The sequence below is a fragment of the Diabrotica undecimpunctata genome, chromosome 5 (assembly GCF_040954645.1).
Source record: "Diabrotica undecimpunctata isolate CICGRU chromosome 5, icDiaUnde3, whole genome shotgun sequence".
Taxonomy (NCBI): Eukaryota; Metazoa; Arthropoda; class Insecta; order Coleoptera; family Chrysomelidae; genus Diabrotica; species Diabrotica undecimpunctata.
The window spans coordinates 94,218,531-94,245,996 of NC_092807.1; the positions used below are offsets into that span (position 1 = coordinate 94,218,531).

General features: G+C 34.5%; 1 protein-coding gene across 2 annotated transcripts in view; it reads left to right on the forward strand.

The window, feature by feature from the left end:
• Gs2 (glutamine synthetase 2) overlaps positions 1 to 26,866 on the forward strand; it is a 78,981-nt gene extending 52,115 nt beyond the window's left edge. For both annotated transcript variants that reach the window (XM_072532228.1, XM_072532229.1), the window contains exons 5-6: positions 22,683 to 22,822; positions 26,502 to 26,866. In XM_072532228.1, the coding sequence (XP_072388329.1) occupies positions 22,683 to 22,822; positions 26,502 to 26,650 (289 nt within the window). In that variant the 3' untranslated portion in view covers positions 26,651 to 26,866. The remainder of the gene's footprint in view (positions 1 to 22,682; positions 22,823 to 26,501) is intronic.
• Positions 26,867 to 27,466: the final 600 nt, after the last annotated feature.

A 27,466-nucleotide genomic window follows, 5' to 3' on the forward strand; every position in this document is an offset into this window, starting at 1 on the left:
CTAGGAAACTAAGTTCCTGTAGCTGGTTGTATATCATGTATCACAAAATTTTTTATTTCAAATCCTTTATAAAAGGTATATAATAAAATACCCAAACGGGCTATATCACAAATACATTACAGAACGTTTTCGGAATGTAAATTCCATCATCAGTGTAACCTGAAAGTATTTAACCACTTTAATTAAAAAGAACGTAAAATTTAAAATGTTGACTAAGGTTATGCAAAATGTGGTTAATATTTACGAAGTATACATGCTATGAGCTACTAAAATATATGGGTAAAAACCCGTTAAATTTTATTAAGATAGTTTACCTGATTTAGGTAATTTCACATACAAAGTTAGTGAACTAGTCAGGGACTGTCTCCACGAACACAACTTATAGTTTACCATCATGGGTGCAGCAACTCTCTTATCGAGGTCTTATCAAGCCTACAGATGAGTGGTTCATAAAAATAAAATTATGGAATAAATATTATGAAAAATATATTGATCCTATAGGAAAAATAATGGAGTTGTTGGAGACATTTCAAAAATGATTTTAAAAAAAGAAAAAGTGTTGCCATATGCGCTTACTAAAAACTTTTGTAAACTTAGAACAATAATTAGAATAAATTATAGAAATTTAAAATTCAAGGAAGCTAAAAATTTGAAACAAAACTTATCCGTGTTGGATTCAACTAGGTCAAAAATTAGATTATATATAGTCAAAAAATTAAATAAAATTGTTCGGTAGGGAATGTTTCTAAAGTTTCCTAGTATTGTATACTGTTTAGTTTTACCTATGTATGTTTATGAAATAAATGGTTCAGTATTGAATAGTTTTATTTATCATCAAATGTTTTTGGATATCAATTTGTGCTCTGACTACGTAAGTAAAACACGGATTTATAAATTTTATTTACCAGAAATATTTATTTTGAGAGTAAACTGATATTTATTAATTTAATTATAACACTAGCAAATGCATTCATTTCGAAAATAAATTTTATTTGCCATGTAAAACAGATCATTAAGAGTTTATAAGTCTGAATGTCTTAGGTACTGTTAAAAATCTGATTATTTGCAATCTATTTACAAAAACAAAACGTAAATTTTTCATTTTAAACTTTTTAATCTCAAATTAAGCTCATCTTCCATAAAAGTTAATAGTAACAATAAGGTCGATAATTGCTTGTCATCCCCACACCTACGTCACAGCCGCGTGTTGCAGTGACAGACAAATTTGGGCGATGGAACTATCCTATGTAGTCAACCGTTCTTGAGTATTAACCACATTTTGCATAACCTTAGTCAACATTTTAAATTTTACGGTCTTTTTAATTAAAGTGGTTATAAACTTTGAGGTTACACTGATGATGGAATTTACACTCCGAAAACGTTCTGTAATGTATTTGTGATATAGCCCGTTTGGGTATTTTATTATATACCTTTTATAAAGAATTTGAAATAAAAAAAATTTTTGTTTATTATTGTTTCAGTATACACTGTTTTGGACCAAACTTGGACCTGAATTAGGTCAAATACCTTTCTGCTAACCCTCGTATGGCGACTATTTTTCATAGAATCCCATTTTACGACATTTAGAGATATCAACAATTATCGGAAAAGTACATGATGTATAACGTTCAAGGGCAACTTATTATTTTTCCGCTGCGTTGGTGTAACGAGAAAATGCTACAAAAATAATGTTTGTGAATAATTAGCTGCATGAATAATCATGATAGATTAAAGGTGAATAGCAGCATAAAGTATCGGAATGTTACTTTAGCTTAATGTAATTGTTTAGCATCGTATTTGCATATCCAATTCACTAATAGTTCGTTAAGTATTATTGAGATATTATTTACGAAAACTATAAAAAAGATTACATAATTGCATTAACGTTCTTTTATACAGTTTGTATTTAAGTTTTTACTAGCACATTCATACGAATTTTATATATTTAGGACAAATATTTTCATTTGTTTAGGTCATATGAGGATCGTTAAATCTTAGGTATCTACTGCAGAACATAGTCCTCGTTGGACTGCTCTAAACCCCATTTTGTTAAGCGCTGTACTCGTCTAGTTTTTATTTAGTTAGAGTGGTTAACATATAACATTACAATACCTTTGTCATTCATTAGCTAACACTGGTAAATTTGACAACTGGTCTTATTAAATTCTTATTCCTTAATGATGTCTTTGCAGTAGCTTTTAAACGTAAGAGCTCTTATATTTTTCATTCCCGCATTTTCTTTATTGACATATATAATATATGTTATAAATAATATAAATTAATGGAAGCAGAAAAATTTCGTTCCTTTTAACACAAGGAAAAACTGCGAGGATAATGTTCAGCAAAGCAAAACATTTAACATTTTAAAATAAGAGTCAGTGCCATGTAAAATTGCCATTTTACAATATAGATTTAGATACAAAACTATCTCGGTTTAATGTAAAAAATATTTTGCTACACTTATGGGTAGGTAAATTAAAAAACAAACAAAATCATGAAACAGGTTCAAAAAATTTTTTTCTCATAAATTGAGAATAACTCATTGTTACAGCCTGTAATATATATATATATATATATATATATATATATATATATATATATATATATATATATATATATATATATATATATATGTAAAAGATATAATCTTTTAGCGAAAGCCGCTATCGCTTTATTAAATTAAATGGCCAAATATATGGCCTAGAGGAGGACAAATTCGTTAAACTTCCCGTGCTCGAATCGGTATCAATAAAGTGTTATGATCATTTCGGCCTAGCCCAGCCTCATCAGACACTTTGGGCTGATACAAATTCAAATTTGGAAAGTCCAACGAATGTCTCCCAAAACTTCACTACAACAGTAGTTAGCTACAAAGGCGCCACCTGCTTTGGCGGCCGTGAACGAAAACGATATGATAATATCGTTTTCTGTATCCTCTGCGCTATGCGAAATGTGTAAAAGATATAATCTTTTAGCGAAAGCCGCTATCGCTTTATTAAATTAAATGGCCAAATATATGGCCTAGGAGGACAAATTCGTTAAACTTCCCGTGCTCGAATCGGTATCAATAAAGTGTTATGATCATTTCGGCCTAGCCCAGCCTCATCAGACACTTTGGGCTGATACAAATTCAAACTCGGAAAGTCCAACGAATGTCTCCCAAAACTTCACTACAACAGTAGTTAGCTACAAAGGCGCCACCTGCTTTGGCGGCCGTGAACGAAAACGATATGATAATATCGTTTTCTGTATCCTCTGCGCTATGCGAAATGTGTAAAAGATATAATCTTTTAGCAAAAGCCGCTATCGCTTTATTAAATTAAATGGCCAAATATATGGCCTAGGAGGAGGACAAATTCGTTAAACTTCCCGTGCTCGAATCGGTATCAATAAAGTGTTATGATCATTTCGGCCTAGCCCAGCCTCATCAGACACTTTGGGCTGATACAAATTCAAACTCGGAAAGTCCAACGAATGTCTCCCAAAACTTCACTACAACAGTAGTTAGCTACAAAGGCGCCACCTGCTTTGGCGGCCGTGAACGAAAACGATATGATAATATCGTTTTCTGTATCCTCTGCGCTATGCGAAATGTGTAAAAGATATAATCTTTTAGCGAAAGCCGCTATCGCTTTATTAAATTAAATGGCCAAATATATGGCCTGGGAGGACAAATTCGTTAAACTTCCCGTGCTCGAATCGGTATCAATAAAGTGTTATGATCATTTCGGCCTAGCCCAGCCTCATCAGACACTTTGGGCTGATACAAATTCAAACTCGGAAAGTCCAACGAATGTCTCCCAAAACTTCACGATATATTTGGCTCCAAGTTTGGGATCAGTAAGTTTTCAAACCAATCTTCAAAAATATCAGCTTCCATACTTTTGTAGTACGGAATAATTATATTATCTATATATATAAAAGAAAGTCGTGTTAGTTACACCACTTATAACTCAAGAACGGCAGAACAGATTTGGCTGAAAATTGGTAGGGAGGTAGCTTAGAGCCAGGAGACGGACATAGGATACTTTTTATCCCGTTCAACAGCGTTCCCGTGTGACTTGACATGAAACGTCAGTCACTATAAAACGTGGTATAACAAAAAAGAATCAGACTTGGAATAACAAAACGCAAATGACAGCTATGTAATTGACGTAAAATGACAGCTATGTAATGACGTATGAATGACAATTTGATATTTGTAAGAAATCAATATTAAAACTATTTCTATTAAATAAATAATTAACAAGTAGATTGAAGTGAAGTGAAGTTTAATTAATAATGCCGCGACAAAGACGATCGAATCTTTCCCGACAAAGCCGTAATTGAAGTGAAGTGAAGTTTAATTAATAATGCCGCGACCAAGACGATCGAATCTTTCCCGACAAAGCCGTAATGCAAGAAGAATACAAAATACTGCAAATGAAAGGACTGAAGAAGAACAAGAAATTGCACGTGAACAGCGCCGCGATAGTATGGCTCGACTTCGTGCTTCTCAATCACGAGAGCAAAGTGAAGCAGCCCGTGAAACAGCTCGGTTGGCAATGCAGAATCGTCGAGCGAACAACAGAAGGCAACAAATAGATAATTTGCGACGCAGAACAAGATATTTAGCTGACTTGAATCGAGCAGCGTTTCGATAGAATTGCAGCAATGATTACAGCTTGCATCCTAGCGTTTGCATTGGGCAAATGGACGTTGTTTGCGAGTATTGTGGTGCATTAAAGTTTTCCGGAGAAACGCCTGGATTATGCTGCCTTAATGGTAAAGTGAAATTGCCAGTGTTGACTCCGCCACATGAGCCATTGTATTCATTGCTTTGTGGCGAAACACAAGAATCACGCCACTTTCTTGCAAATACTCGAAAATACAATAGTTGTTTCCAAATGACGTCATTTGGGGCAGACATTATCGAAGAAGGAGGATTTAATCCGACATTTAAGGTATTTATTTTTGTACTTACATAGAATGTAGTTAAAGAATAACTTACTTTATCTATTGGTATGTATTATATTTGCTAATACTGAACTCTACTCTCCCACAGAAAAAGTGTTTATAACCCAGTTAATACTGTCTGGTTTTTATTTTGTAGGTACAAGGACAGATTCACCATCGAATTGGATCATTACTACCTTTCGAAGATACACAGAATAAATTTTTACAAATATATTTCATGGGCAACATGGAAGAACAACTTGATCGACGCCTAGGGATCAATGCAGGAATGAAGCGAGCAATTATTCAAGACTCAAGCAGTGTCTGCTTCATGAACATCATGCGTCGGTCAGGTTGTTTAAAATGATGACTATAAAGTTGTCATCAAAGCAGATAAACGACCATCTGGAACACACGAACGCACATTTAATGCTCCAACAGTAGACGAAGTTGCCATCCTGATTGTTGGTGAACAATTGGAAAAACGCGATATTGTGCTTACACGTCGCGATACTGGGCAACTGCAACAAATATCTGAAACTCATCGATCATATGACGCATTGCAATACCCACTGATGTTTTGACAAGGAGCAGATGGATATTATTTTAATATTAAAATGATAAATCCATTGAATGGTAAAGTATCAGTATCTTAATAATGGTTAATGTCTGTATTATTTGTCTTTGAAATGGTTAATTATCAAATTTTTAATTTCAGGTGAAGAAACTACAAAGAAAGTTAGCTCAATGAATTATTATGCATATCGTTTGATGATTCGTCAAAATGCTGACAACTATTTGCTGCGGTTTCGTCGATTGTTTCAGCAGTATTGCGTTGACATGTATGTAAAAATAGAAACGGAACGTTTAAACATTTATTAGGTTGAACCAAGCCAAACTGCGTTCTGAGGAGTACATCCATTTACGTGATGCAGTTAGTACTGAAGGAAATGCAGCTAATATTGGTCGATTAACTATTCTGCCGGCGACGTACATTGGTAGCCCACGTCATATGCATGAATATGCACAAGATGCAATGACATATGTTCGTCATTACGGCCGGCCAGATCTCTTTATTACTTTTACCTGTAATCCAAAATGGATAGAAATTACTCAATTGCTGCTTCCCGGACAAACATCAAATGATAGACACGACATCACAGCACGTATATTCATGCAAAAAATTCGGTCCCTGATGAACTTTATTGTTAAACGACGCGTCTTTGGAGATACTCGATGCTGGATGTATTCAATCGAATGGCAAAAGCGAGGCCTGCCGCACGCACACATTCTTATTTGGTTAGTGGAAAGAATTCAGCCTGACCAAATAGATGATATCATATGTGCCGAGATTCCTGATCATGAAATCGATCCAGACCTACATGATGTTGTTACTACTAATATGATTCATGGACCGTGTGGTGCCATCAATCTCCAATCACCTTGCATGGTCGATGGAAAGTGCTCTAAACGATATCCACGGAAATTAACGGCGGAGACTGTCACTGGCAACGATGGGTATCCGCTGTATCGGCGTCGATCACCAGATGACAACGGTCGAACTGTCACAACGAAAGTGAAAAGAATGGATTTCGTTGTCGACAATAGTTGGATTGTTCCATATTCGCCACTTATTTCTAAAACGTTCAAGACACATTGCAACGTTGAATACTGCAATTCAGTTAAGTCCATAAAATATATTTGCAAATATGTCACGAAAGGCAGTGATATGGCGGTTTTTGGATTGCAATCCTCAAATACCAACGATGAAATTTCACGCTATCAAGTTGGTCGTTATGTGAACTGTAATGAAGCGATTTGGCGTATATTCGCATTTCCAATTCACGAACGTCATCCTACTGTTATAAATTTGGCGGTGCATCTGGAGAATGGTCAACGAGTATATTTCACGGCTTCGAATGCTACGCAACGTGCTGAAACACCTCCAGCAACTACATTGACCAGTTTTTTTGCAATCTGCCAAAGCGATCAGTTTGCACGAACTTTGCTTTACTCGGAGATGCCACGTTATTATACTTGGAATGCTTCATCCAAGAATTTTCAAAGACGGAAGCAAGGTGATGCGGTTCCTGGGTATCCAGATGTGCGTTCTACTGATGCTCTTGGTCGTATGTATACAGTTCATCCAAAGAATGATGAATGTTTCTATTTGCGGTTGTTGCTGGTAAATGTGCGTGGGCCAACTTCATTTGAGACACTACGAACTGTTAATGGTGTAATATTCCCAACATATCGTGCTGCATGTGAAGAATTGAACTTATTAGAAAACGATACCCATTGGGATACGACAATCGCTGAAGCCATTATCTCTGCATCTCCAAGTCATATACGCACATTACTCGCTATCATAATTTCGACACGTTACACGTCAGTTCCAGAAATCACGATATTGAGATCAATGAGGAGATACATAATCGTGCTTTACTCTTGATCGAAGATATGTGTTACCTCATGTGCGGTAATTTATTAATCAGGTTAGGAATGCCAGCGCCAAATCGTGAAATGAATGACGCATTTAATCGAGAATTGGAACGGGAACGTGAATATGATCACCAGGAATTAGATTTAGTAGTTCAAAGGAATGTACCCCTGTTGAATTACCAATAAAAGGAAGTTTATGATACTTTAATGAAGGCAATCGCTGATGTAAATGGTGGTTTATATTTCCTAGATGCCCCTGGTGAAACTGGCAAGACATTCCTTATGTCATTAGTTTTAGCAACTGTTCGGGCGAGATCCAACATAGCGGTTGCAGTTGCTTCTTCTGGAATAGCAGCCACATTGTTAGAAGGATGCCGTACGGCTCATTTAGCATTCAAATTACCATTAAATCTTCAAACTATTGAAGAACCAACGTGTAATATTGCAAAACACTCAGCAATGGCCAAAGTTTTAGCGGCATCGAAAATCATCATCTGGGACGAATGCACAATGGCGCATAAACGTGCATTAGAAGCACTTAACCGAACATTAAAAGATTTACGCAATGACTCGAGATGTTTTGGAGGAGCAATGATTTTACTGTCTGGCGATTTCCGCCAAATACTGCCAGTAATTCCAAGATCTACGGCTGCCGATGAAATAAACGCTTGCCTCAAATCGTCAAATCTATGGCGCTATGTGAAGAAACTGCAGCTAACAACAAACATGAGAGTTACATTGCTTAATGATACATCTGCTGAAGATTTCTCGGAGCAATTGCTGACTATCGGTAATGGTCAAGTACCTGTCGATGAATCGAGCGGATTAATATCATTTCCAAATAATTTCTGTAATTTTGTCTCATCAAAAGACGAACTTATCAACCATGTATTTCCAAATATTATTTCTAACTACAAAAATAATGAATGGTTGAGTGAGCGAGCAATTTTAGCGGCTAAGAATAAAGATGTAGATGACCTGAACTACATAATTCAAAATAAGATCATTGGAACAATGCATTCATTCAAATCTATTGACTGCGTCACAAATGAAGATAAAGCCACCAACTATCCAATTGAATTTTTAAACTCTTTGGACGTGCCTGGCATACCACCGCACAATTTACGCCTAAAGGTTGGCTCCGTAGTAATCATGCTTCGAAACATAAACCAACCAAAACTGTGCAACGGTACGCGTTTGGTGGTTAGTAAATTGATGAACAATGTAATTTACGCTACGATAATGATAGGAAAATTCAAAGGTGAGGAAGTTCTCATTCCGAGGATCCCGATGATCCCAACCGATATGCCGTTTGAATTTAAAAGACTTCAATTTCCGATACGTCTTGCATTTGCCATGGCCATCAACAAATCACAAGGCCAATCCTTAAAAGTTTGTGGTTTAAATCTAGAACATTCATGTTTTTCCCATGGTCAATTATACGTGGCATGTTCACGGGTCGGAAGACCATCTGCGTTGTTTGTTTTTGCGCCTGATAATAAAACAAAAAATGTCGTGTATCACAAGGTACTTAAGTGAAGAGCAACCTATGTACTAAAATACAGAAATAATAATGAATGATTAATGTAGTTATTTAATTTTTTTTTGTATTTTTTCCAATAAAAAAAAAACACAATCTGCTTATTTATTGCCATTAAGGCGAAATAAAGTTCGCCGGGTCAGCTAGTTATTACAGTAGACTCCCTCTATAACGAGAACTGAAATGGCAGACTAATTACCTCGTTATAAGCGGATCTCGTTATATCCAACAACAATAATATTGTGCATACATATGAATATGTAGTTTTCTAAAACATTAACTTTCTATAGTGAAGCCATTCGGAGCAATATAAGATGCTAATAAATATTGTTTGAATGACGTTTTTAAAACAAAGTTGTTTACTTTTATTGTCAATGAAATGCATTAAAACAAAAAAGAGTTGTTTACTTTTACTGTCAATGATATATGTTAAAACAAAAAATCTGTATTCTGTAAATATGTATAAAGCGTATAAGGTTATTTTGTCATTTTTGACTGCTTTAAATTGTCCAGTATTCTATCTATCATATTTTCTAAAGATGTGAAACAGTTTTATGCTTCTTCATTTGCGTTTTGTCCTTGGATAAAGTTTCTGACAACCTTTAAAACACTTTCCACATCTTGTCTATTAGGACCCATATTATTAGGTGTGAATGGTCAACCCAATACAATGACACTTGTGAATCATAAATTTTACATTTCCGACTAAGAATCATAAATTGTAAGAAGTTTATTGCGGGCGGCCCGCAAAAAAGGGTATTTATTTATAGCTACGGCCGGGCCAAAACGTAAAAAACACGTTTTGCAATCTTATTTAATAATTAGTATCGATCCTTTATTTTCATGCATTTTTGATATTCACATATTTGAACCATCTGTTCATCCTTTCTTACCTGTTGTATGGTTATCATACCAAGTTTCGTCTGAATAGTAAATTCGCCCACTTTCCTACCTATATTTAGTAACTTGTTCTAAACATATATTACGTCTGTTGACTATTCTTTGGCTTTCCATAACTGCTTCACGCTTATTTTTTCTTTTTTAAATTTCATTTTTTTTGTATCCTATTTTGAAGAGTTTTATTACAACAGTTCTTGTTCTTGTAAGTTGCTTCCAATTTCTTTCATATTATTTGTATTGCAGGTATTTCATTGCCTCTGTAGTAATCGACCGCGACTATACATATCTCGCTCTTTATACGTGTTTAACGTATATACTCTCCATAGCAAAGTTGTCATTTAAACTTAGTTGTTTTCAAGACAAATTGTAAAATAAAAGTGTTTGTAAAATTAATTACTCGAATAAAATAAAAATACTTAAATTCACAGTATACAGTATTTCTTTAACATCAAATTGTACCTTGCTTCGATAAAGATTAATTAATCGGAGACTGTTGTAATAAATCATTTTTTTTTTTCGTTGTCTTATGTTGGAGGAAAGAACATCCACGTCATAAAAAGTCACTTACAATAAGCCACTGTAAGTGGATAAATAAGAAAATAGTAATATTACAAAACTAAATTTCAATACACCAATAAAAAGAAAAGTATACACAAGAGGTATATATAAAGATGGAGAGAGAAACAAAGAAACATAACAATTCGTTTTTCATTCCTTAGGGTTTTCTTTTTGGCACCCATTTGGGTCCTTTTCTACCTCTTTCCCATTAAATAGTAAATTCTTCTTTTTTAAACTTTCTTAGGGTATTATAAATCTATCTTAAAATTTTCGATATTCTACTGTTACTAAATAATTTTTGTATACTTTGCGGTTTTGTTTTTGGTTTTCTGAAACTTTTCCTTAATATCTTGCCCTTGCTGTACAAGGTCTTCAACTCCAGACATGCCTAAATGGTAAAATATTACCCTTAAAAGCGTTCTGTATAAATGTAATTACAAAGAGTATATGATGTATATCAAGCAATTAGTAAATTCAAATTACAAAAATAGTTATATTGCACAAAAAATAATAAAATTTTACGTCTTGACATTTAAAAGCAGGCGACCTAGACAAAACCACAAAAATTGCAGGAAGCACTTTTTATTTGTTACTTAAAAGTTGCCAAAAAAACTTGAATAACAAACATTTACCGCGTAACCACGATTTGAATATTTAACTGAATAATAATCGGTTTTTTGATAGTCATGTTGAACCGTTTTAAAAATTATTGTTATTGCGGTTAATGTTGAATTATGTTTAATGTTTCAAAATGATTCCCTAATTGGAATTAAGTATCTGTAAGAGATGGTGAGAACGCGACCACATACCGCAGGTAGGCAGCATGCATCCTTGACTGTTCACTCTCACGTGTAGTGATAGCGAAATATCAACAAAAATGTTATAATCCGCGTGTAAATTTTACCGATTACAAATTTATAGTCTGGGCGATTAAATACTATTTAGGATACAATTACTTGTAGACCAGGATTGATCTGTTTTGAGGTGGATGTGAGAGGTGGCATTCTGATTTTTGACAAAAAAGGCGATGGGGAACAAGCTTTTTTTATTCAATATTTTTCAACAACTTATATTGCACCTATGACCTTAATAACTCGCCAATTTTGCAATCTAATTTTTTTTAACAAAACTTAAATTCTTTCAAATCTTGTTCAACAAAAACTAGACCATATAAGTACTTCACCTATCTAACGTACTTTATAGAATTGATATCGGATTATTTGGACGACCTCTTGGGGCTTTGGAAAATACTCGGCAAGACGCTTTTATCTTGTAAAAGATAAAAAGTCGAATTTAAATTAGGGGTCCCTGAGATACAACCGATAAAATTTGACCGGCATTTGCGACGAAGTTATAAACAATAGGATGGTATGGATGATGGTTTTAATGTTTGTTACATTACCTTATTCTTTCGGTTCCCTTTCTTAATAAAATTTTTTATATCTTTAAGATATTCATAACATATTATGTGGGGTATTAACAAACAAATGTACTATTACAAATTAATAGTACTTAATTAACAGAACTATTCCTTCGATAACTCTGGCGAGAAAAATGGACTTTTCCTCATAAATGCAAATAATTATTAAAATTTAAATGGTTGCAATAAACAATCAAAGACAATTTATAGGTTTAGGTAAAACTAGGTAAAAACTTACCGCTGAGTCTAATTACCAGGGTTTGCACTACAAAACAACGAACGAAATCAATTCAATATGCGTGCATGGGTTCCCGTGCCAGGTTGCGTCTTTTCTTTTCAACGACTCGTGCTCTTCTCTTTCAAAGGGACGCATTCCACGAGCCCGATGGCGGTACTTATAGGGATCGTAGGAATACAGGGAGGACAAATGTATTGATTAATTTATACAACCATATTTGAATTTAAACATTCTCCCCCCTTTAAAGGCCATAAGGTCTTTAAAAAACAAAACGAATTCTAAATACTATCATTACTTAAACAACTAAAACGATAATTAATACAAACAATTCCTATACAAATCTTAAACAAATATTCAAAACTTAAACTCTCCCATGTAACGAGACATGGTTATCGAAAACGGTCCAACATAATCTAACCCACAAATCGAAAAGGGTTTAATGGCACCGAGACGAAATTTAGGCAAATTACCCATAGGGGGTTGTAAGTTTTTAGGAGATTGTTTCCAACATCTAATACATTTGGACAATACCGAATTAACGGCTTGTTTAGAAGACATTATCCAAAACCTTTGACTAACCAAAAACTGAGTACTCTTAAATCCAGCATGTAAATACTTCTCATGATAATGACGAACTAGAAGAGTAGTAAGGCGAGATTTTTTTGGTAACAAAAACGGGTGTTTTGCTTCATACGATAACGAAGACTGAGATAGACGACCACCTACTCCTAAACACTGAGTACTATCATCTAAAAATACTCCCAGCTTACGAAATGGTTTTGGAAAAGAATTTGATTGAAGATGTTCTTCAAAATACTTTTCTTGTGTAAATCTGACAAGAATAATCAAGGAGTCTTCTAATTCTACGAAAGTCAAGGGTCCTGACCGTTTCGACCTTTTATAACGAGAGTTGTGCGCGAATCGCAACATAAAAGCCAAAATTCTTTGGATCGAGGTAAAAGACGATTTATTTTTTAGCAAACATGACAACAAATGTTCCTCACGAGTGGAAACAAACACTAAAGCTTTCTTTATCTCTTCCAAAGAGGATTTTTCCTGCAATGAGGGAGGAACCTCTGGAAAAATTAATGGAATATTATACAAAAACGAAGGACCTGTTAACCAGTCTAATTTTGATAGAAAAGCGGCCGGTAGCATGCCTCGCGAAGGCGCATCGGCTGCATTATTTCGAGATTCGATATAATGCCAAGAATAATTTTGACTATGGGACTGGATATACGAAATGCGATTTGCGACGAAAGTTTTGAATCTCGAGTGGGAGCTTTTAATCCAGTGCAATACGATTTGAGAATCTAACCAAGCATACACATTTTGAAATATTATATGCTTCCACGACTCTAACACAAACGACATAAGTTTTACCAAATGAACAGCAGCTAACAATTCTAATCGAGGTATAGTAATCTGTTTTATAGGAGCTACTTTCGATTTGGCACACAGTAAATTAACTTGAACTAGGTTACGAGTATCAATACTACGAATATAAACGACACAAGCATATCCCTTTTCACTAGCATCGGCAAATCCATGAAGCTCTAAGATGGGACATGAGGAAATATTCAAAAAACGAGGAATTTTGAACTGTGAAATAAGAGATAGTTCGCTCTTATATTGCTCCCATACACGAATTATTTCCGAAGGAGGGCGATCATCCCATTTAAGACCGGTTGCCCAAAGTTGTTGGATTAAATGTTTAATAAAAAAAGGTAATAGGTGTTAAGTAACCACAAGGATCATAAATTCGAGCTAATTCGGACAAAAACGATCTTTTGGTACAAGGGACGTCTTGCCATTTGACTGAAAATTGAAAGACGTCGGACTGTGCAATCCACTTCAAACCAAGGATTTTTAATGAAGGACCATTTGCTTCTGGATCAAAATTAATGGAGTGAGGATTAATATGGGATTCAGGAAACTGCGACAACAATTTGGGTTCATTCGAACACCATTTCCGTAACTCAAAGCCTCCTAACTTTAACAAAGCGACTAATTCGTCAACTAAAGTTTGTGCCTCTTCGAGAGTCGAAGCACCAAAAACAAAATCATTAATATACGAAGCATGACGAATAAGCGAGACGGCTTTAGGAAAACGAGAGCCTTCGTCTCATGCTAATTGTTGGAGAGTTCTTAAAGCGAGATACGGCGAAGATACTATTCCAAAAGTAACGGTTAATAAACGATATTCCTGAATTTCCTCAGCGCTAGAAAATCTCCATAACACGCGTTGATAATCCGTGTGTTCAGGAGCGACTAAAATATTACGATACATCTGACGAATGTCCGCACACAGCGCAAAACGATTAAGTCTAAAATTCAACAACAGCGAGACTATGTTCTGTTGCAGCTTAGGACCGACCAGTAAATAGTCGTTTAAAGATTTACCGCGACTGGGACTTTTCTGAGACGCATTATATACAACTCGAATTTTACTTGAAACACTATCTGGTTTCACAACGCAATGATGTGGAATATAATACTTTCCCATTTTCTTTTCGGCATTAGGGACTAACTGCATATGACCTAAATCAAGATACTCCTGCATATGAAAAGAATATTCTTTTTTCAAACTTGGTTGACAAGATAAGCGTCGTTCTAATGATAGCAATCTATTTAAAGCAATATCATAGCTATCTTGCAAACAAGGCGGCGATTCACGAAAAGGCAAAGACACAACATATTTACCCGAGACGTCCCGATTATGCGTTTCCAGATAAATGTTCTCACACAGAACGTCTACTGGTTCTGAAACTGGCTTTTCCGGTACGTTTTCCAGTTCCCAAAATTTCGTTAACGAAGAATCTAGTGGGTCTTCAATATTTGAAAGACAAACAAGCGAAGTCGACGAAAGGTTAGGTGTGCTAGTAGGTCCTAACAAAATATAACCAAAAACGGTATTTAGGGCATTTGGTTGTCCCGCTTTACCTTCAATTTTACCTTCTAACAACACCTTCGAAAATATGCTACAACCAATTAACAAATCTATAGATTGACTACAGTTAAATTCGGGATCGGCTAACTTTAAATTTTTAATATAATTCCACGTCGATATGTCAATTTTGGTGCTCGGCAAATCCGAGCAAACCCGATCTGTAATAATAGCCTCCAAGTGAAACACCGGTGACTCCTGATGACGAGGTTGGATAGAAAAACTTATTTGACCTTGATTCAGTTTCGTTTGCATCGAATTGAGTCCGTTAACTTCAAATGAACAAGGAGTTTTAGGCCAGCCTAATCTACTGGCAGCTTTGCGACTAATGAACGAACTCATTGAACCTGAATCTAGAAGACATCTCAAGGGCTGTTTACACCCCTTACTATCAATCGCGTGAACTAAAACAGTACCGAGCAAGATTTCCTTTTTTGTTTCGTTTTTCTTCCCTACAAAACTAGCAGCACAATGTGATATTTCAGGCGAATTTTGTTCGACTCCCGATGCCCCTGAATTATTAGTATTTTCTGTGGACGACTGACTATTGCAACGATGTCTATCAAAGTGCAACAAACTATTATGAAGGTGACTATTACATTTACTACATTTAAAGGCCTTTGGACACGACTTGACAGAATGATTAGCCTGATTAAGACACCTAAAACACGAGGAAGATTCTTTACAAAATTGGTATCTTTCTTTTGGAGATTTTTTCAAAAATAACGAGCATTGGTTTAGAAAATGACTTTGTTTACATAAAGCACAACATATTGACGACGAATTTGTAACAAAGGATGAACTACTATTATGCCTTGACACATTAGAATGTTTATAATTACACTTTGGCTCCGTATAAGTTGGGGCCTGCGATGATTTCTTAGATTCACTTACGCTACTATTCAAATTATCGTAAGCAATGTACTGAGTTTCAATAAACTCTACCAATTTTTGAAATGACGGGATTTTATTCGATTTATTTTCTAACTCAAATAACTTTACTGAATCCGCGTCTAATTTCGACAAAAGTAAATTAAACATAATAAAATCCCAATGTTCTGTCGGAAGACCTAATGTTTTCAATGCGGCTAAATTTTCTAAAAACGTATCTACTAATTTAGCCAGATTTTTCGAATTAACTACCGATATTTTCTGTACGCCCAAGATCGCATCCCAATGCGCGGTCGCACAACGACGAACATTTGTGTAGCGTTTAACAATTAGATCGTAAGCAATTTGATAATTATCGCTATTTATTGACAAATTACGAATCAAACTAAGTGGAGTCCCTTCTAAACATCCTTTCAAATACTTAAACTTTTCTACGTCTGCTAGGCCTGCGTTATTATGTACAACCGAATTATATAAGTCTAAAAACGAACTAAACTCCTTAAAATCACCCTTAAATTTAGGCAGCTCTATTTTAGGCAAGCGAATATTTGATTGTGGAACTACTACTGATCTAAACGGTTCTGGAGTTTCAAATTGTGGCTCAGATAATTCCGCACTAAATAGTTTTATTTTATAAAATTGTTCCAAAAATAATTCCCGAACATTTTCTTCAACCCTCGTATCCGCGTCTGGTACAGAAAGAATATTACTAATAATATTAGTGTGATGTTTTAAGAACTCTTCGCGAATCGAATCTAAATCCTCTAGTCTAATTTTAAATAAAGGGCGAATAGAAACGTCTGAAAGGGCCTTAAAACCTAAATCGAAAATTAACTGAATATCATTTAAAGCAGTTTTTCTTAAAAATTTGAGCTTCCTATTCTTTTCTTCAAGTTTTTCCATTTTAAATTTTTAACAAGTTCCAATAATATTTATACAAACGAAAATGTACAAAAATGTGGTCTAAAACCCGAAATTACCGATTTGTAATTTGATACTTTATTAAAACGACGATAATCCCATTTTAAAAAGTCCCATATGGTCGACTTTACAAAAAGGTCATAAATTATTCTCGAGCCACGACAAGAGACGCAAACTTAAGATAAGAACCCTCAAAACGATAAAAAATACGACGAGACGAAACCAACCATTCAAATTTAAATATAACAATAAATATTTTTTCAATAAATGAGTTCAAATCCGGCTAGATAGGCCAATGTGGGGTATTAACAAACAAATGTACTATTACAAATTAATAGTACTTAATTAACAGAACTATTCCTTCGATAACTCTGGCGAGAAAAATGGACTTTTCCTCATAAATGCAAATAATTATTAAAATTTAAATGGTTGCAATAAACAATCAAAGACAATTTATAGGTTTAGGTAAAACTAGGTAAAAACTTACCGCTGAGTCTAATTACCAGGGTTTGCACTACAAAACAACGAACGAAATCAATTCAATATGCGTGCATGGGTTCCCGTGCCGGGTTGCGTCTTTTCTTTTCAACGACTCGTGCTCTTCTCTTTCAAAGGGACGCATTCCACGAGCCCGATGGCGGTACTTATAGGGATCGTAGGAATACAGGGAGGACAAATGTATTGATTAATTTATACAACCATATTTGAATTTAAACATATTATAATGTAATAATAAAAACGATCGATATTGAAAATGCCAAAAAAGACTAGGTTGAAAAAAATACGTCGATGTTCTTCAGTTAGAGGCAATACACAGGATGATTACCAAACTCATGCTTTTTAAACTACTGAATTGTTGTCGATGATGCAGAAACGACCTATGCGTGCTGATAATAATTGATGCTGTGTGAAGTGGATCTTCCAAGAACCATACAATATTCTAACGTACAGTTTTGTCTGCGTTTATTCCAGTATCTAAAACATTGTCTATATTGACCTAAAGCCTTTACGAATTGTTTTTACAAATTATCTTAATCATAATATTTTACAATGGCCAAACATTGGTGACATGCTGATTTTTTACTCCGATGTCCAAAAGATATGAAAATAAGAATGTTTTGTATATTTCCTTTGCTGTCCAAAGGTATAGTTTTATAAAATTACTTACTATAAATTTACTTTATAGAGACTAATGCTAAACTAAAACTTGTAAAGGTATAAGTACACATTAAGTATACAGTTTGGGTAGTGAAACTCAGTCGTGATAGTTCGGCAGGTAATAGAAATGGGGTTTAAGATCATTGGAAACAGTACGTAAACATTTCTGTAATTTGATTTAAATTTTAACTACAAAATTTTGATTTTGACCTGAAAAAAAAAAATTTCTTGTGTTTACCCTTTCATCATCATTCTCTTTCCTTTATCCCAACGCGAGGTCGCTTTCCGAATTACATTTCTTTTTTTAATTTCTCCCTATATTTCTATCTTAACTCATACAAATATCAACCTTCTTTACCGACATATCCTGCCTAAACGTCTCGCCCACGTCTTCTTTCGACTTTTCTAAAGTCTAATTTCCTATTTCTATTCTTATTCCTATTCCTATTCCTCCCAGGAACCCTCAGATCGGCAATTCTTTGCATTTAAGATTAACTTCTTGACGTTGAACATAACCAAATCATCTTAATCTATGCTCTCTCATTTTGACATTAATTGGTGCCACCCTAGTCTTCCTCTAATATACTTACTCTTACTTTGATCCTTTTTTGTTACTCCAATCATCCACCTAAGCATTCCCATTTCCTTCACATTTGTTCATTGTTCTATAGAATTTTCTGTTTTATAGAATTTTCCCTTTTGCTTTATTTCTTACTTATAAAATTTTTTCTTAACACAACACACCACTTGCTTCCTTCTATTTCTTCTATTTCTTCCATCCAACCCCAATTCGACTGCATGCATCTCCATCTATCTTTACTAGTTGTTACTCCCTCATACATGTCTCTCGCGATGTTTCCATATTCACCGGTGACTCCTTTCTTATTTAGTACCCGCCACAGAATTTCTTGAGGAACTAGATTAGCTACGAGAAACAGAAAGACATTTTTTAAATCAGCCCAGCCTGTGAAAAATATATATAAAATTTGTTATTACTTCTCCAGCATCACAAATATTATTTTTTTCATTTTGTTGGGCTCTATAATATAATTGAATATTTGGCTCGTAGTTTTGATTAATTAAATTTAATAATAATAATTTGTATTAAATTTTTTTATCCAGCACACAACAAAACTGTTTTAAATTTTATTAATTGAATAGCATAATTTTAATTTTAATCAACATTTGGAAAATATCAGGAAATAAGCAATGTCACGCCGGTTGTTCATGTTATATGAAGACTCACAATCAATTAAACCAAATAAAACGAATTTTATTATTGTGTTTATTGTAAGCATCCTCATTAGTCGGTTTAATAATTCTTGTCACCACACGCCAAGGTGATTATTTAATTGTATATACTGGACGATTGTTTTATTTAAAACATTACGAAAATATTGCAATTTTAATTGACTCTTATCTACACATAACTGACATCAGTACAATAAACTTAGCGAAAGGGGGAAGTGACCACAAATTACTGCTTCGAAAAATAAGAATCATAATCATTATCTTCCTAGCGTTAGTTCTGCACTATTGCAAGACAGCTTTGTTCAGTCCTCTACACAAAGTTCTCGTCGTTACATGTCCATACCACCTTAGTCGATATTTTAGCAATTGACGCAACTCCCATTCTTTTCCCGATGTCTTCATTCTTGACGTTATCACAGCAGAGTATGCCTAACATCCATCGTAGACGCAGCATACTCATTTCCATGACATGCATAGCCTGTTCTTATTTTGCTGTGCAAAACATGCTGCAAGCTAATCACCAAACCTTTAAACATTTTTTTCGAAATTTAGGCGAAAGTGGTTTATTTCGTCCTAAACGTGAAAACTTAGGCCGATCTAAAATCATTACTCCTGATCAAGAAGATAAAATAATGGTTCGCATTGACGATGATTCTCAAGTAAATAAACGACGTTTAACTTCAGCATTCGGAATCAGCAAAACTTCACGTTTTGCTGATTCAGTTTGCTGAGCAAACGTTTTAAAAATCCTGCACCGTGAGCATTTTTACTCTTCAACTGTTCAAAATCTTTTGCCAGCAAATTTACCTTTAAGATGCAAATTTGGAAATGATACTCGAAACAGGCAAAATATTTAACACTCCTTTGTTGATAGAATATCATTTACAGACGAAGCTACATTTGCACACCGTGGTGTTGTTATTTTAAGCAATTATTTCTGGAACACTAAAAATCTTCATGTTAAGAGAGAAAGGAATTTCCAACATAAATTAAAAATCAACGTATGGCGTGGAAACATTGGTAATCACTTTTTAGGGCCATTCGAGTTACTTCGTAATTTGAATGCTGAGAACTATTTACATTTTTTACAAAATTATTTTATTACTTTTTTGGAAGCAAAATATGTGGTTCTTGCAAGATGGTGCACCTCACATTATACGAGGGCAGTGTGAACATAGTTAAATACCAACTTTCCTGAAAGCTGAATTAGTCGTGGGAGTCATTTTCCTTGGCCACCACGTAGCCCAGAATTTATTCCGCTCGATTTTGTTGTATGGGACACAATGACACAACTCGAATCATTCTCACGAATCATTGAAAAATTAATTTCAAGAAACTTTAATAATATGAATAATACATTACTGAATTAAAATCTCATTTACTGAGTATTAAAGTATTTAATTTTGTGTTTTCGGAGAAATGGAAAAAGTCGAGTATCGTTTGGTGCAAGTTCGGTATTAAGTTCCTCCACAAAAAGGGTAAAACGAATTTGCAAATCATAGCCGATCTGGACGAAGTTGGCACCTTCGTTAGCAACAGTAAAATTTTGGAAAGCTGAATTTGTTCGTGGTCGTACAAATGTTTCTGACTATGAGCGTCCCGGGAGGCTAAATGAAGTCACCACGCCGGAAATGATCAACAAAGTGCATGACATGATTATGGCAGATCGTCGAATTAAGCTCCGCAAGTTAATAGAGGTCCTAAAAATTTCCTACGAACGCGTACACAACATCATTCACCATCATTTGGACATGAAAAAGCTATCCGCGCGATGGGTGCCGCGTTTGCTGACAATCGATCAAATGCAAAAACGTGTGACCACTTCGGAGACGCTTTTGACAATGATACGGCGCGATCCGAAGGATTTTTTTCACCGATTTATCACCGTTGGTGAAACCTGGGTGCATTATTACACACCGGAAACCAAAGAACAGTCGAAATAGTGGCGCAAACGCGGCGAAGGGCCGCTGAAGAAGGTAAAGAGTGCACATTTGACCGGCAAAGTGATGGCGACTGTTTTCTGGGATGCAAAGGGCATCATTCAAATCGACTACTTGGAAAAAGGAAAAACAATCAATGGTGAGTACTACGCATACTTCACCAAAACAATGCACCGGCTCACCGATGATGGGATAAAAAAATTGGAACATCGTCTTACTAAGTGTATCGAGCTAAAAAGGGACTATGTTGAGAAACAAATCGATTTAATTCCAAAAACTTGTTTTTCCTATCAAAGGCTAGTTTTATATCAATCCACCCTCGTAAAGTGATTATTTTTGTACAATTATTTAAGCACCACCTTGTATAAAAACCCTTTAAATAAAACACTATCCTAATAATCAAACTGTAATTTTATTTATAAATAGTAATTTTTTAAAATAATCTTTATCACAATTGTAACATTTTTGCGGTTAACTACCTGGTCTTTTCTTCCAGCAATATATTACATCAGTATAATATGTATATTTCTGTAAAATTCCACATAATATAACTGCTAAAATTAAGATTTAAAAAACAAATAGGTGTGTTTAACTAAACAATCTCGCTACGTGGACATTATTCATTGTTATATTGTTGTTAAAATCTGGTATGTATGTATAAGGCAGTTACATAATACACTTTCTATAATAGATCCAGTTTTTACTCGATCATAAAACTTAATTATTAGTTTAGTAAGCAAATGGAATTTTGAATGAAAAATACATTGAATGAGCGGTGTACTCAATATTTAACTTTGTTTATTAAATGTGTACTAATATATCCACGATATTTGATTAGCTCATTGTACATAGGAGTGCAAATTAATCGTCAGTTGTTAATATTTTTTATACATTTATATAAAATAAGGAAAATTATGAGATTAGCGGGATCTTTCAAGCTCAAAAATAAAATTTATGAATCATGGTTATGCCTAGAATTCAAAGGAGTCGTTTGGTCTTGTAGATATTTCCATACAGCGACGTGAAAGATGTATATACCCTACATCTATGTTTTAGTTTAAAGTATCGTTTTGTAGGTTGTATGAAAAATTTTCTGAAAAACCATTCCGAACCATATCCCCAGTAGGTTCAAGTGATGACTCGGCATGTGTTCGATTCGGATCGAGTATTGTGAGCTCTCACCGATCCGTATGCGCACGTAATTTCTCCGCGAACGTAACTTCAGGTGTGCCATGCTTATCCACATTGATCTAGGACTTCTAGCTATCTCGGTCAGTCTCCCGTTTCCTTCTCGTCATCTAATACCTTTTTGTATAAACGGTTCATGTCCGTTTCCATCTTCGTATAACAGTATAACTTTATAAGTTATACGAAGTATAACTCCTAAGTTATAAGTTAAGTTATTAAGTATAAACTCCTAGTTTCTAACTCCTTCATGCAATTTTAACCTATCTATATAATAAGTGAGGTTACATCTAGTAATTGTATTTTAAAACCCATATTTCGTTTATTTTTGACTAACAGCTCTGTTTTATTTTCAGTGAAATTGAAAAAGCCATTGAAAAACTCAGCAAAAACCACGCTAGACACATCAAAGCCTACGATCCTAAAGGAGGAAAAGACAATGAACGTCGTCTTACTGGCAAACACGAAACATCTTCTATCCATGACTTTAGTGCTGGTAAGTATCTTAAATTTTTTTTATAGTTTGATAGTTATAGTAAAAATATAATGATATAGTTACGTCAGTACAGTAACCATGTTATCACTTAAAACATACGAAATAAGTCGCAATAAGTTATGGCCATAATAGATTCGAGGATGTGTCATTAAGATTCTGAAACCTCTTAAGCTGGTTCGTGTATTATTAGGTCTAGACCTTCGATGACCGAGTCTTCGGTACGTCTAAATATTCTGATTCTCCTTTGATCCACTAGGATCAGCACGGGCCCAGATTTTGAGCCTTCTCTCTTAATAGGTCTTACATGAAATTAAAAGCTTCCCTAACGATATCTGGTTCACTTGGCTCGGCTGGATGAACTCTGAACGCAGTTGTTAATTCAAGAAAGATCACCATAGAGCATCATCTGTTTCGACGAACATTCAAAGATTCAATGTGCAGACAGCAATCTGACTTGAGTTTCAACGACTCACTGTAAAAATCAAAAACTTGTTTCCAGTCATCAAAACGCAATCTATAAATCTATCTTACTTGGTGAACCATAGCGGAATTTCCTAATCCTTGATTGAAAATAGTGAATTAAAAATATGAAATGATTTGTTTCATTTGAGTCTTAACAAATAAATTTATCTTGATAGTATCACGTAATTGATCCTATGAAAAGTTATATTATTACGCACACAAGCTGTAGTCCTAAAGTGGTCTTTTACAATGATCTTATTCTTTTTATACAGTAGGTATCTTGACTATGTTGCTGTGATGCAGATACTAGGCATTATAAAAGTGGCACTTTATTATTAAACTTCTTTAAAATCACTTATTGAAAACTGCTGTGAGTTCTTGGAACACACTTTGAATGTGTGATTTTGATAGTACCTATTATTGTTGAACTATACGTACTCCATCAAGACTTTCGATATAGATCATTGAAATGATACAGAGGTTCCCATTGAGCCTAGTATGCCATTATAGTTTCACTGTGTTTGGTTGTTTCCTGCCAAATATATCTTACTCAATTTTTAAGCCATTTCGCTTGACTGTTTAAGCCATTATCGTTATTTTGACTGTTTTTAAGGATTTTTAGGGAAATCTGATCATTATCTTCTTCCTGTTTACCTGTGATCTGTGCTCATTTGGAGACTTACCCCTTCGGTTTAGTTCTGTTTTTCTTTAAACTGATACTGATTAAACCTTTTATGTTGAATATTTTTTGCTATGTACAACATTTGGGATAAAATAGGTTGTTAGTTATCTGCCGTAGTGACTTCCTAATTTGTCCTTAATCTTATTCCTGTTAATTTTAAGCGAGATCTGGAAATACTTTTTTTAGCTTTATACTAATGGGCCGAGATTAGTGCTCACTTTACTGTTTTCTAACGTAATTGGAGAGTTTGTTGCATTTAAACATCCTGTAGTATATCTATGAATGCCTGAATAAAAATTTGTTCCAGAAAATCTTTAGGTACCTGAGAGTACGAAAAAATGCAATATTTTTTTAATATTAGCTTCGAATTCTTATAGGCTTTCGTTATGTTTTTGATATCCAACTTTCAGCTGACTTTGTAAAACCTGCTTTAGATGCTGGCTCCATATAATCTCTAAAGCTGAACGAGAGGTATAATTGCGTGCATTTTAGGAAAGAAATTGTAAGACGGTTGCTGCTTGTCTTTGAAGCGACACTACCAAGGAAGCTGCCATTTCTTTCTCGGTCCAGTCATTTGTTCTAGCTCAAGGTTCAAATCAAAACCGATAAGTTTCCCATTATGTTTTACCATCGAATGTGGGTGTTTTTTATAGTTTACTAGTTCTAATTGCGGTTGTTTCAACTATGGAAGATGATGAGGCTGTTTGTTTAGATCCGATACTATTTACTGAAATGATTAGATACGAAAGCTTAAGTACACATTTTTCTTTCTAACTGTATAAAATCGGACAGGATGCTTGTGCTTTGGATCAGATATAGCTTCACCCCTGGATATTTTGCTTCTTCGATAGCTCGTGGACTGTGTATTTGTTTCTTCTATAAGGTTAGTTGAAGGTAACTGCAGGCTCAGTCGTCTATTTGGCTTACCTTCAAGGGTTGCTACGTATTGCTTGTTTAATAAACTTACCACATTCCAAAGAACATATATTGACATTGATATGTGATATTGACACTGTGATAGGTGCCTTTAAATACCCAGCAACTACCGTTTCTACCCCTTTGCTGGTTGTGAGTAGTGTGACGTTTTTCGTCTGGGCTATTCAATTTGGTGACAGTTTCAGGAAGTTTATCCTGTCGATGATTTGCTCTATTCTAGATCCGTCACACATGATGGATATGTATATAGTGTTAGGTTATAAATAACCATAAATTTGGAATGCCCATCTTTTCTCATTGAGCATCTTGCACTAAGTAATGGATCACAGGACAAGTGCTGTTTTTGATTAGATTGTGAGCTCTCCTAATATACAGTGAGGTCTAGTATCCATGTTAATTATAACGTCCAGTGAGCACGCCATTTGTGTTTTCATTAATCGTATAAATCTTACGGCGGGCAACGAGAACGCCACGTTCTCCTCCATTTTCAGCGTTATTAAAGTGCGGTATATTATTGCTATGAAGTACCCCGTAACTGTTATGTATTTGTCATCAGTATTCACTTCGGTGTAGATTATGGGCTGTGTCCGTATGTCTACATCTTGAGGTAGGACCTGCCTTGCCTTTTCAGGTAGAGAGCTTCAGGAGAATTAGCAATAGCTTAATCCCCTAGATATTTTACTTCTTTGATAGCTCATGGACTGTATATTTATTTTTTCTATAAAGTTAATTGAAGGAAACTTCAGGCTCAATCGTCTAATTGGCTTACCTTCAAGGGTTATTAAGTATTGTTTGTTTAACAAAACTCACCACATCCCAAAAACCATATATTAACACTATCCGGACTAAAATACGTTCAAAGTTAATTACTGGTACATGATTTATTTATAACACGCTTTCTCAACGTTCCGCTGCTAAGTTTATGTCTTTATGTTTGAGATCATCCTCCAAGTGTTGATATGTATTGCAACGCTTATATTATTACAAACAAACACATATACCACTAAATACACGAGGCCCTTTACAGGTTAATATTTTGATATTAAACACTAACTCAGCTATTGGTCTTTCTAAATTAGTTTTTAAATCCATTTGTTGTTATTTACATCGTCTTGTTGTTCTATTTTATTTTCCATATCGGTTTCTATATCGTTCTGTAATTATTCTAATTTGTCTATTTTACTAGTAATTTGACTTATATCTAACTTAAAATTTTTGTGAATTTGAGATAAACTATTTATCATTTCTACCTCTACTATTCTACGTCTCCCTCTTTCTCTTCCTTTTCTTGTTTGTGCCTATTTTTTCCTCTTCTTGTCTGCGACTCTCAAGTTCTAACACTATCACTGTACACTGTTGGAGTATGAACCAATCAGTGTCAAGGTACCCTGACTCGCTTCGTTTACTAAACGCATGCCCAATATAGTAAATAAGGATAAAATACATGTGTCAAATTCTTCATATTTACTAGTAGAAGTAGACTATAAATCATTTATAGCTTGTTTATTGACCATAAAATCATTGTTTTATTTTTCCTACAAAGTTTAAAAATATCATCTTAGTTTTACTTTGTTTATTTATCCATTTTTTCTATTTTAGGTGTTGCAAATCGTGGAGCAAGTATCAGAATTCCCCGTGGCTGTGCTGAAGAAAAGAAAGGATACTTGGAAGACAGAAGACCTGCCTCAAATTGCGATCCTTACTCTGTATCTGAAGCTATTATCAGAACAGTCTGTTTAAATGAATGAATGTAGAATGTACACCTATTTGTATTATACTTCGCTACACATTTTATAAGTTAATGTATTTTATGTATAATATAGGTATTGTTTTAATTTAATTTTCCAAATTAGCGTTAAATTAAAATCCATCAGTTTATTATGATGGTATAGTTATCACTTCACACGAAATAATGTTTTTGTTGCTATTTGTATATGTATTCTATTAAATAATATATATCGATATTTTCTAGTTTTTTATTTATAACAGGAGAACGCTCGTCCTAGTTATTTAATAACTTTGACTAGCCCTCTCGACTATATAGTCTATACGAGAAACGTAGAACAAAATATAAAAAACATCTTAACGGAAAAGGAACCAGAACTGTCTACACAACACAGGATGGTCACTGCAAAACTGGAGGATGAAAAAATGGAGGAAGTGGAACGAAAAGAGTACAAGAAAGTAAATGTAAACAAACTAAAGATAGAAAGTGTGCGAGAATTTTACACGGAGGAAACTAACAAAAGACTGAGACAAATAGAGTGCCAAAAAGAAACATGGACAATGGAAGAAAGATGGAATACATACAGTGAAGTATTAAAGACAACAGCAACTGAAGTGTGTGGAATCAAAAAATATAATAAACAGTTGAAAAGGACAAGATGGTGGAATAAAGAAGTGAAGACAGAAATAAAAAAGAAGAAAATAGCATGGAAAAAATACATCGAAACGGGATTAGAAGACGATAACGAAAAGTACTATAGGCAGAGACGATTGGCAAAAAAGACAGTCACACAAGCAAAAGCAAAAACATGGAAAGAATTTGGAGAAGATCTTCAGGA